The 12,478-nt window shown below is 33.9% G+C and overlaps 1 protein-coding gene across 1 annotated transcript in view; it reads left to right on the top strand.

Moving 5' to 3' along the window:
* Positions 1–512: 512 nt before the first annotated feature.
* Positions 513–12,478, top strand: part of Brr2 (U5 small nuclear ribonucleoprotein l(3)72Ab) — a 48,315-nt gene continuing 36,349 nt past the window's right edge. Inside the window, exons 1-8 of the mRNA XM_068769728.1 lie at positions 513–661; positions 4,790–4,953; positions 6,355–6,553; positions 7,577–7,816; positions 9,384–9,497; positions 10,124–10,255; positions 11,583–11,700; positions 12,071–12,201. Of these exons, the coding sequence (XP_068625829.1) occupies positions 617–661; positions 4,790–4,953; positions 6,355–6,553; positions 7,577–7,816; positions 9,384–9,497; positions 10,124–10,255; positions 11,583–11,700; positions 12,071–12,201 (1,143 nt within the window). The 5' untranslated portion in view covers positions 513–616. The remainder of the gene's footprint in view (positions 662–4,789; positions 4,954–6,354; positions 6,554–7,576; positions 7,817–9,383; positions 9,498–10,123; positions 10,256–11,582; positions 11,701–12,070; positions 12,202–12,478) is intronic.

The following is a 12,478-nucleotide window of genomic DNA, read 5'->3' as shown; positions in this document are numbered from 1 at the left end:
CTTACAATATAATGCATGAAATCATTAATACATTCAATTATTGCACTGTGTAAATATTTGTTTGTATATTTGAGGTAAATATTTTTAATTCTGTATATTTTTTACCCGATATTCTCTTTATAAAATCCTACTTTGGTTATTGTATGATATCATTTGTAACTGTGACTTCAATTTATAAATTTATTTTTAATTAAAAGTTGAAAGAAATTTTGGCATTAAAAAATATTTTTGTTTTTAGTATTACTCAAAAAAATATTACTACTTAAATCACTTAAATTTTCGTTATGTTATTGCATCAACACAAAGCAGTTTTCTTAAAAAAATGAATTTAAAATAAGTTTTATGTAGAAGAAAATCACAACGTTTTTTTATAAAAATAAAATATTATTAAATTTAAACATTTTTTTTAAATTTTGTACTTTTGTTCATGTTTTTATTATTTATATAGTCTGCCTAAGTTTACCAAAATATTAAAAATGGCTTCAGCGGCGACAGTAACCTCACTTTATTGACGTTAGGTTTCCGCGTATTTTTGTTTTGCAGATAATTTATAAGAAAATCATAGTATAGAAAGTGAATAAACATTATATATAAGTGAATATTAAGTTAGAATATAATGGCGGACGCGGCTGCTAGACAGTTGCAATATGAATACAAAGCTGTAAGTATTTTCATATTATATTTCGTTTATTTCATCCTCTTGTGAAATTGCGTCTTCATTTTCATTTATTGGTTTCAAAGGAATAGTTCAAACTATAAAATGAATTAGACCATATTTAAGTTGTGTAAGCATCTTTAATTAGATTTTTTAATTGAGTTTTTAAACTATTCTAAGTAGATATTGGTGGTTATTTATGTATTTATTAATTGGCACTGTTAGGCACCCTCTGAACTAAACTATAAAATTATGCCTAGCTTTGGTATTATATCAGAGTCTGTGGCGTCCATCTAACTGTTTAACATTCTCCTAGGCTCCCTAAGAGCTGAATGGTCTTGAATTAGTAACAAACACTAAGTTGGGGAAAGTCTTTTCAAATCCGTATTAACTGGCAATAGTACGATGCTTTGTGCTAGAAAACGGCTGGAATTAATAGAAGCGGTGTTATTTTTCATCATGACAACAAACCAACCTTATTCACAACTCATCAATAATTGTTTGACTGGAAGGTGATAATGCATTTGCTATATAGCACTGGCTGTGCATTTTCAGAGTTCAATCTTTTGTGATCTCTTCAGAAATATCTAAGCAGTGTTGTGTTGCACTTCTTGCATTTTTTTTTAAATTGTTAGAATCAAAATTTATATGGTTGTTATATGTTAATAAACATTGTAAAAATTTGTGTCCAATTTTTTTTTAAAAAGTGCAATGGAATTTTCCCTCAACCTATCGAATGATATAATGGGCCCGGCCACAGTTACCAAGAGTTCCCTTAGTTAAAAAAATACATTTGTTGAGGATATAAAGATGATTTTCCAGAGTCCATCTAGGTATGACTAATGTCATATGTTAGTAAACTCAGGCGTGTGTTACCAATTTCGGACATTTAACTTATTGTGCTTAAGCTTTCGAAAAAAAAAACTAGTTGTTTACGTCTCAATAAGGTAGCTAAGGTTATAAGGTTTTTGGAATAGAGATCATGGACCTGCAAGACAACCTTGTTAAGTTTGTTGGCAGATGTTGGATGCTTGCTGCTTATAACTGGTTCTATTGGAAATCTACGGTGGAGACTTATGTCCAAAAGTTGATGTGCTTTGACTGAAATAACATTGACGTCCAGGAACAGTGTCATATTTAGGAATACCTTGTCTATAGAAATTATTGAGATTAACCATTTTGAAACGGCCACAAGTGAATGTGCACAGCTGCCTCTTACCTGCTGCGACACTGAGCCTGTCTTGCTCTATAACACACTTGTGATAACAGTGTTTTATATTGCAAGCTGATACAGATATGCATTATGTTCACCTAATCTAATATATAAAATTCTCGTGTCACGGTGTTCGAACTTGAACTCCTCTGAAACGGCTTGACTGATTTTTACCAAATTTAATATGCATATTCAGTAGGTCTGAGAATCGGCTACTATCTATTTTCTATACCCCTAAGTGATAAAGATTGTTCACACTTAAATTTTTTTTTTTTAACGAAATTTTTTGTTTTTATTTTTTTATGATACAGCATACAAGAATACATACAACCATAAATTTTCACCCCTCTAAGATCAACCCTTATTTTTTATTTGTAAATTAAAATATCAATTTTTTTTGCAAAACAACGTTTGCGGGATCAGCTAGTGTTATTATAATAAACAGTAACTGCAAAGACAGGTTAAAATTTCTTGGTTCAGGACAGGCTGTGTTTGATTTGGCCGCTATCATGCACCATATCATAGTAGTTAAAAGACGTGGTAGTTTGAATATCTTATTGTATTTGTGTATCTTAAATTAAGTGAAATTGGTTGAGGATAATATAGCTGCCAATGTTAGTTAAAAATTGTTATGAAATAGTGGCATTCAAATGAATCGATTGTATTTTATGCAATAGACAACAACATGATTGCAGATAATGTTAATATTAAATTGTTTAAAACTGGATAGATGATAGGAAATAGGGAGAAGTTAAAGAAATTTTTAATAGCTCCTATGTCTATTTCTCTAACATACATGAACCATTTAGCAGAGGTGGCCAACCAGCGGTTCATGAGCACATGCAGCTCTGTAAAGAATTATTTGTGGCTCTCGATTAATGTACTCTAGCTTTCTTTTAATTTTTGTCATTATATCTGGAAAAATATTGTGAAAATCAAACACTGGCCATTATTAACAAATCAGTGTCAGGAAGAATTACTGATAGTTGCTATCACTAATAACACTAAATTTTAAAAAACTATCATAAAAATTAAATTAATTAATTTGTTTAATATTTAAATTCAATAAACCTATTTTGTACTACTTGGAATGTTTTCAATTAATGTTAATTCTTTTATTTTGCACTACTTTTTTGTGTATATAGTTAAAACATATCTAATTGTAACATGAGAATTTTTTTTTCAAAAATGGCCTTTAACCGCTGTCAGCTCTGCCACTTCTGTCTCCTATAGCTTTACTTACTAACGCCTTAGGGTACATAGTCTTGCATTTGCATTGTCTTTGTAGAAGTAGGTGCTGTTAGCCCTAAGGCTTTTACAGCTTCATCTAAAATGAGTTCACGGAGCGGAATGATCTGTGAACTCAACTTACAAACTAGAAAAACAAAGCTGGTTGGGCACCTACCAGTTGCACAGTGACGTTCACACATAGCAGTCTCTATGCGAGTAGAGCTTTGAAGGGATGTGTTACTAATGTGTGCTTGGGGCTTAAGACCACAGTCTACAGAGTTAGGGTGTGAACAGTTTTTATGAACTTTATTATTTTTCATATTTTAAGAATTATCAAACATTAATTGACAACAAATTAATTGACAAAAAAATTTCATCTTTTAGAGATGGGAAAAATGTATCTCTAAAAAGAAAAGTGTGATTTATATGTGTTATTTTATGGTTTGCGGTCTTGGCATATATCACTCTTATATCTTTACAACTTTAGCTCAGTGCGGTTCAGAGAGAGAATAAGGCAGCTAAGACTAAATATATATCCTTTATATCTTTGGCTATTTTAGCTCAAACTTAGAACTCAGTAAGGCAGTAAAAACCTGTAAAATCTTCCTATTAAGCATTTTATGTCTTTGTCATGAAGCATAAAAAAGCTAAATGTAGTTTACATTTTTAATACAAACATGCAATAGCAATTTGTCTCTCTCTTTTACATGTAAATGGTTATGTGAGCCCATCTCTTCCCCTCTAACTCTGAACTAGCCATAACTCATCACACAAATAGACTCTTAATTACAAAGATATAGAGATACAATTGCAACACACGTGCTAGAGATTGATTATATCTTTTGCAAAGATATGTATCTTTCCTGTCTTTAGTTCGTAAGTTAGTAGTTTTAGTAGTTCGTACTTTTAAATCTTTAACACCTCACTGCCTTTAGTAAGTGTAAATTGGTGAAATCTATTCTTAGTAATTTTTAACATACCTATAAAAAATTCTGGCCAACTCTTATGTTTCTTAATGCTATTTACATTAAAATAAGATTTTCTATATGAATGTCATGTCAACAATTTGGACTCCACCACCTCACTGTCAGAATGTGCAACGCCTAAAGTAAATTTTACACATGTATAAGTAAAACCTTAAACTGCTTAAAACTACTGCTAAGATATTAAATGATATATTTTTTATTCTATAATATCATTGTAAGTGTTCCATGCTCTATTATTTTATATTGTGTTATTTAAAACTAATTTAATTTTGAATTATTTGTAGTTTCATTTATTATTATACAGAGTGATTGTTTATATATGTGAAAGCTTTTATGGGATGTATAGCTCATTTGCCATCAGTAAATGTCAAAAATTTAAATAATCTGATTTTCATACACTATGAAAATTGTTTTGAAAATTTAGATTAAATATTAAAATCAATTTTTGTTTACTATATGTCTCTGCAGATTTTTTAATGTTAGGTGTTATTGGCTTGTTTTATTCCAATATAAATATATCATATTTCAGAGCGATCACATAATACAGGATGATTGAAAATAATGTTGCAAATATTAAGCTTATTTCTCATTTGTAACATCTGTAAGCAATCATCCTGTGTAGAAAGCCCCTTACAATATGCAAGCCCCTTACAATACATATAAATTGTGCAGTGTTATATAAAACTCTTCTTTTCTTAATTTCAGAACTCAAATCTTGTGCTACAAGCTGACGTCAGGCTCATAGAGCGTCGTGGACGTGATGAGGCTACAGGAGAGGTTCTGTCCTTGTCAGGGAAGCTTGGAGGAACAAGGATGGGTGATCGTGCACAGAGGACGAAACCTGATAAGGCAGAAGAAAGAAAGGCTAAGTAAGTAACACTTCCATTCTTTTTATTTTTACCTTCTCTAATGTAAGCAGGCACAGTTGGTTTGTTAGTTTAGTTTCACTGTCTCAATTTGTAATCAGATCAAACCAGAAATGAGGAGATTCTCAGGAACTTGGCTAAAGTTCACCTTCATATTGAGGATTTGCTCATCTGAAATGGTAGTGGTCGAGGCATATCGCTCTTGTAACCAATGGTTGTCGAATGGTAACCATTTGCCAGTAGACATGGTGTGGGTATGCCCCCACAAGATGGACCGACGACATGACGACGACACAAGTTCACAGGAAGTCAAATGTGGGCAACGCAAACGCACCATGGTCATCTTTGCCTCGCAGTGGGTATCAATTGAATATGATGATAAAAGTGATATATCTAATTTTATTTTTTTATATATGCAGCTATTTTGAAATGGGTTAAAACTGTTTTGAGTTCAATGAGTTAAAATTTTCAACTGTCCAGAAACATTTTAGGTATTAAAATGATGATGTTAGTCCATTTTTTTAAAATGTTGTCCGTTTTATCTGTATTTGGGTGATCAAAGCGTTTTTATTCTGAATGGACCTATTTTTGGGACCTTTCGTTCAACCCCCATGCCTCCTCAATGACTTCATTTTTTTGTGTAATATCCTTGACAATCTTGTAAGATGTAATGAAGTGAGGCGATGTATGGAATGCAATGTATTGCTTTCCATACATCGCCTCACTTCCTTCGCCTTATCTCCAGTGTTCTTTTTTTATTTAAATTTACTCATTTGCAGGATCTTTTCATTGTGCTAAATAATTTTTTCACATTACTATTCTTCACAATTTCTTTCATTTAAGAGTTCTACAATTTTATGTATATTATTTTTGTCATTTGTTCAACAATTTTGAATTCTTATTTATTTTCTTACTATCTGTATCACAGGGTGACCAGAGTTAGGTGCATCTTTGACATTAAATTTCCCAAATTTGTGAATGCTTGCACTAACTTTGTGCTACTCTTACTAAGACTGCATAAGAGTCCATAAGCGTCAAAATTTTTTTGACAGCTTGCATTCCAAATTTATCTTTCTTTAATTTTAATTTAAGATGCATCAAATTACTTCAATAGTTTTAGTATTAACTCATATTAAAAAAAAAGTAATGAAAAGTGACTCAAAAAAACATTATACCAACTTATTTGCTATAATAATATTAGATTTGATGTATTTGAAAACTAGCACTGTAATGTAGTCTTTCATTTCGAGTTGCCACTATTTTAAGACCAACGGTCAGAAGCTACAGAGGAGGCCTGAAAAGCTAGGTCCAGTCGAGGATGTAGCCTTCCAAAGTATCATGTTGCAGGTGACATTATAATAATATTGTAATCAACTTTTTAATGGACTAATTTTCAATCACCAGACGTCAGAAACGTGATGAAGCTTCATACGAGCTGTCAAAGTCCAAGACGGCCAGGGCAGCATGGGCTGATGATACTCCAGGCGTATTATACCGACCGCGTGCTCAACACACTAGGCACGCATACGAGCTGATGCTGTCGTTCATGCAGAGCGCGCTCGGAGATCAGCCCCGGGATGTTCTTTGTGGAGCTTGTGATGAAGTGAGTAATATTTTTTTTGTATACTACCTGGTTAGTATGGACCTCTGTAAGGCAATCATTAACTTGATGATGAACCTATGTATAACTACTAGATTAGGATATCAATGATATTACCAGCTTGTAGGTTTTAGCAATGAATTTAGTAAAAGTAGTGGTTGCTTGCTTAGGATCAAAGTCATATAGAGAGCAATGGACAAAGCTATGCTTGGAGTTTCGTTGTGAGATTCAATCATAAACAAGGAGATCCACAACAGAACCAAGGTCACCGGGATAGGTATAAGAATTGCTCGTCTGTATTGCAGTGGGTAGGATTGTTGTTGTGGTCAAAAGGTGTTAGAGTAGTGACCACGAGGAAGATGCGGTCTGTGTAGATGCCCACTAGGTGGGCCGAGGACATGGGGTCGCGGGAAGTTGCTGATTGCGGGCAGCGCAAGACCAGTGATCGTGGTGATCTTCGAAGTTCTCTTCCTTGCACTGGGTGCGAAAATAAAAAGATTGGACGAGTGCAAACTTGGAAATATGACATACAAACGTCAGCATCAAAAGAGTTATTAATTTTTCAAATAATATATATATATATATATCGAGCGATATGATCTTGAGCGATATGATATGAGCTTGAGCGATATATATATATATATATATATATCGCTCAAGAAATCGCTGTTCAAATAACTTCAAATAGTCACTTTGTATCACTGATTGTAGATCTTAATCTTATAACTCATAAAACAACACTGAACTGTCGTCATGGGGAGTACACTTGTTAATACTACGGATAAGGTTCTAATAAGTTCAAGATAGTACTCGGATAGAATTTTCGAGAATCGTACACAAAAATTTATAAATAATTTCAAGGTCACCCATGTTCACGGCACTTCCAGGGTTCTGTATTTATTGTATAGAGGGTTCTGTAACTTGTGCTTTGCAACAATAATAAGAATAAGTTATTACAAGGAGTCACCACTAAATTCTCAGGGATTTTATATTCTTTCTAACATGTAACATTATACAATTTTTCAGGTGTTAGTCGTGCTGAAAAACGACAAGTTAAAAGACCCAGAGAAGAAGAAAGAGATTGAATTGTTACTTGGTAACATAGCCGATGAGAGATTTGCTTTGCTTGTTAACTTGGGAAAGAAGATTACAGATTTCAACATCAGTTCGGCTACAGAGGGAAATACAGAAATAGATGAAACTTACGGTATCAATGTTCAGTTTGAGGAGTCATCGGAGGAAGATGATGAAGATGCTTACGGAGAGGTATTTATCTCTTTAACTGTTATTTTCCGGTTTAACTGTTATTTTCAGTTTTATTATCAGGTGATGACTTGACTTTAGTGAAAGAGTAGACAAAATTCCAATAAACGAGCAACTTGTTCTATTACGAAATACAGATGTGTTTACATGAGTGCTTAATGTCAGTCTATTTAGATGCATTCTCTTGCTGTGGTCAATGGTTCCGATCTATTTGATAATTTAGATTCCAGGGTTGTTTACGCCGTGATAAATATATTTATAATTTTTATAATTATGAATACATTTACTTTTTCGCATTCATATTTCACACTCGAAATTTATTAAATAACTATATAGATGTCAGTTTGTCCTTTTCCATATATTCCTATCCTTTTCCTTCTTCTTCTTGAAGTGCCTCTCCAACTAGTGGAGGTTGGCTATCAGCTTCCTGCTCTCTTCCTTATTTTTGGTTCTGCGTAATAGCTCAGCAGCGCTGGCGATTCCGGTCCACTCTCTAATGTTACGAAGCCACCAACTTTCCAACCTTCCTTTTACCAGCGACCTTTCCCATCATGATAAGTTGAAGGAGATTGTATCGTTGGTGTCGAAGAACGTGTCCCAAGTAAGCGATTTTCCTACTCACGTTTAAAAACGCCGAGTGAACAAGCTGTGCTGTGAAGTGGCAATACTGACGCTTAAGTTAAAAACTGTGACAAAACTTTCTTCCGCCTACCATTATTGTTTCGACCTTGTTATTAACCGCATCCGCGCCGCGTGCGTGTTTACTGTGCAACAGACAATTAAAGCTACAACGAGGATCAAGATTCGCGCCGCTCTCAGGACTCTGAGGACCAGAATTAATACTCATATGGTCAGTTTCTCGGCCCTTGGATTCATATCTTACTACAGTAATACCCTGCTTTACGCGACCCCGTTATACGCGATTTCACTATAACGCTAATTGTAAATTTCGCGCTCAAATGCCTCGAATTACGCGAAAGAGTGCGTATAAATATAATGTAGTCATCAACTTCTCTATGGTGTCTTGACCATCTGTCAAACAATTAAAAACAGTGTTGGGTGTTATGAACGTATTTTATAAGAACGTAAACAAAACGTTACCCAAAAGGCAATAGATGTATTTTTCCGTAAAAAAAAATAAGAGTATGTATTGCATAAAGTGTTCCTAGAATTAAAGTGATTGATTAAAATGATTTGTATTTTTTTGTAATAATTTTTGACTATGTTTAATCATAAACCTCGTTATACGCGAATTTCAGTTTACGCGATTTTTTTTGGAACGTATCCCTCGCGTAAAGCGGGGTATTACTGTATTCTATTTCCTGTTGTCACAAACTGACACTGCATAATATTTCATACAGCGTAATTTGCACAACCACAATACAGTAAATACAGTCCACTTATACCGCGAAAGATATTTATTACCCCGCAATCGACCAAGGGTAGTTTATTGTAAAACTGTATGCACAGTTACCTACAAAATTACTACTTATTTTATGACTCAAAGTAAACAGACGGGTATAAGATTTCTCAATTACTCATAATACAAGCATATAACTTCTTTTTTTAGGTCCGAGATGAAGAGAAAGAAGATGGTGAAGGCTCCGAGAATGAGCAAGGGAAAGAAAGCAGTGCAGAAGATGACAGTGACACAGAAGGAAAGAAGAATGCAATACATGCTAATGTAAGTGTCTAACCAATTGTCTCTCACTTCAGGTTACATTGGAAAGCTCATAATATGTCATGGAGAGAGCTATGCCCGGGATCTCTTTACGAAATCGAATCTGACATAGCTCAGGTGATTTGCAAATTGCAAGTGATGGGCAGGTCACATACCCTGGTGAACATATGGCTGAGGACTTAAAGTTCTGGAATGGAGATCACAGAGACATATTTTAACATTCACAAGGTGGACAGCCTTGCTGAAGCATCATCTATCTGCTTCTATTGAAAATCCGTAGTAAAGCCTATATCCAGTCGTGGACATATAAATTTATATTTATAATAAAAAAATGTATAATTTAAAAAATAAAAAAGTTTTCTAACATATATCCAATACAAGAAAATTGTGCAGAAGCTTTCTAATCACATTGTATACTGTAACAAGTCGCTATGTTAGTAATTCGTCACAATTTTTTTCAGTTTAGTATGTTACATTTTATTGTAAATTGATGGGAGAAAGCAATAACATAAATTAAATTTTAAAAATGCTTACTGAGCCTCTAAATATGTTAGAAGTACCTCATGTTGCTCATTCCTGATACAGCCTATAACTTTTGAGATTGAGTTTAATATTAAAAATTTGTTTAGTTAAGTGAAGAACAAACACAGAAGCGTCGTGATGCTGCACTGCATCCAATGGATATCGACGCGTACTGGTTGCAGAGGCGCCTGTCCAGACATTTCCCAGACGCCATGCTGTCACAGGCAAAATCCAGCGAGGTGAGATGGTTCAAGCTGATATGTGAAGTAGTGTAACCATAGTTTCCCATCATGCTAAACCCAGTTATCTGGGGACAGTGACATCAAAATAGGGACAATCGGTACATTTTGATTTTTAATATATTAGGGGGACCAATGGCAGACGATGGCGCAAGATAGAGGAAAGTGGAAGTCTCTCGCTTCGGAGGCCAAGACCCACTTTGGGTCACTGAGCTAGCGGAGTAGTAGTAGGGGGACCAGAGAGTAATGTCGTTTCTGTTGACATATTTTACAAAAAAAACCGATTGATTTGTTACCACTCCACCATTGAAAATTTGTATACTAGATGGCAAAAGGTTGTTGATAACGAAGGTGAATATATTGTTGATTAGAAATAAAAACTTAAAAATGTAGTCATGTGAATTTAACTTAAGAAAGCGACATTACTTTCCGTTCCCCCTACGACTATACGACCACCACAAGTTAAGATCACACTATATAGAAAGAAAGAAAGAAGATTTATTGTTGGTTTAGCTTAAAATTAGAACTTGGCTACATACAGTACGGCTTGATCCGTAACAAAGTGATGATTTTCACAAAGGGACCCAGTTATTTGATTAATATATTTTTATGGCCGGTCCCTACTGCCGTTATTGATAAAACAAATGTAACAAATAGTTGGCAACATTACATTAAGAATATTAATATAATAATAAATATTAAACCAGCGATATGATAAACTTTTTAAATGATTCATGAAAATGTCCGTGATTCATAATGAAAAGCTAATTTCTTGGACCTCCTATGGAAGCTGTACATAGAATATATACACTAATCCAGGGGTGTCAAACCCAAAACCCAAAATGTAGCTTAATAAACAATGCTAAACTTTAGGCGAGCTCCAAAAAAACCTAAGTTTTATATAAAGAAATGCAAATTTCGACTAGTACACTGTAATAAATGTATATAAAAGAAAATTATTCTACACATCTTGATACTAGACTTATCTTCTCTTATACAAACTTTCCTATTCCAGAGAATGAGCCATAGGATATATCACTTGGTCGCATATGTCCCCTGCTCTTTATTACAGTTGAAGTTTTTTTAAGATAATTATAAAAATTGTTGTATTTTTATAAACACAATATCCAATGTATATCAACTTTTAAAGAAACTCTTTCTTTTCTTTCATTTTTATAATTATCTTTAAAAAACTTGAAGAAGAGGATATACAACAGAGTTAGGTTGTATTCAATATCCATTGGGGCTAAAACCTTCGATAATAAAAGAAAAATGAAAAATGGTTCTAAATTGACCTTTCATTAATAAATTCTATTTACCTATTTAGGTGCTGAAAGCATTGGCAGAAGCTGCTGATGACCGGGATCTGGAGAACAGGCTGGTATTGCTCCTGGGTTATGACTGCTTCGATTTCGTCAAACTTCTCAACAAATATAGATATACAAGTGAGTTCTATATTGTTTTTTATATGTCTAAATTATGTCAATGATTTCTTTATGAGATTGAATAAAACCAAAAAAATTAACAGAGATATCCCAGGAGATCGGCAAGTTGAAGTGGAAATGAGACCACATAGTATCCACCAGTGGCCACTAGGGTCTTTAGGTTCTGGTTCTGGACATCCACATGTTGGATGCAGACTCTATCCAACGGATTTTATTGAAAATCTGTGGGGAAGGTCTATGTTCAGCAGCGGATGATGAAAGTTAAGTAATGATGATGAAATATTTCAGATGAGATAGGAGGCATACTGAAGTAGCGTGCTAATTTTAAATTTACTAATTTAATTAATTATGAAATAATTATCTTTTTCAGTTTTATACTGCACGAAGTTGGCATCGTCCCAATCGGAGAGCGAAAGGGCCAGCATCAGGGAGGAAATGTCCAAGCAGCCTCACTTGCAGAAGATCCTGGCACAGCTGGACACTGGAAAGGGTGATGAGGAAGTAAAATAACTTTATGTTATAAATTAAGCAGAGTCGTTTTTCTTAAATTTTCTAGGATTTTTATTGAAATGTGCAATATTTATTGCACTGTGCATATGTCTCTACCATACAATAATTTTAATTATACCTATCGTTTCATCCGTTGAACCGTATTTGTGAATCGATCTAGACTATATTCGATTGTTGCTGCACACTGTTGGCCGTTTTGGCTTTAACAGTTTCTTCAGACTCAGGGCTCGCGGATCCGAAATTCGCGAGCTAATAAACTAAAAAAAAA

Source organism: Battus philenor, unplaced genomic scaffold, assembly GCF_028537555.1.
Source record: "Battus philenor isolate CCGP_79_NKW_IND1 unplaced genomic scaffold, ilBatPhil1.0.hap1 SCAF_29, whole genome shotgun sequence".
In the NCBI taxonomy this organism is placed as follows: domain Eukaryota; kingdom Metazoa; phylum Arthropoda; class Insecta; order Lepidoptera; family Papilionidae; genus Battus; species Battus philenor.
This window is presented reverse-complemented; position numbering and strand designations above follow the sequence as displayed.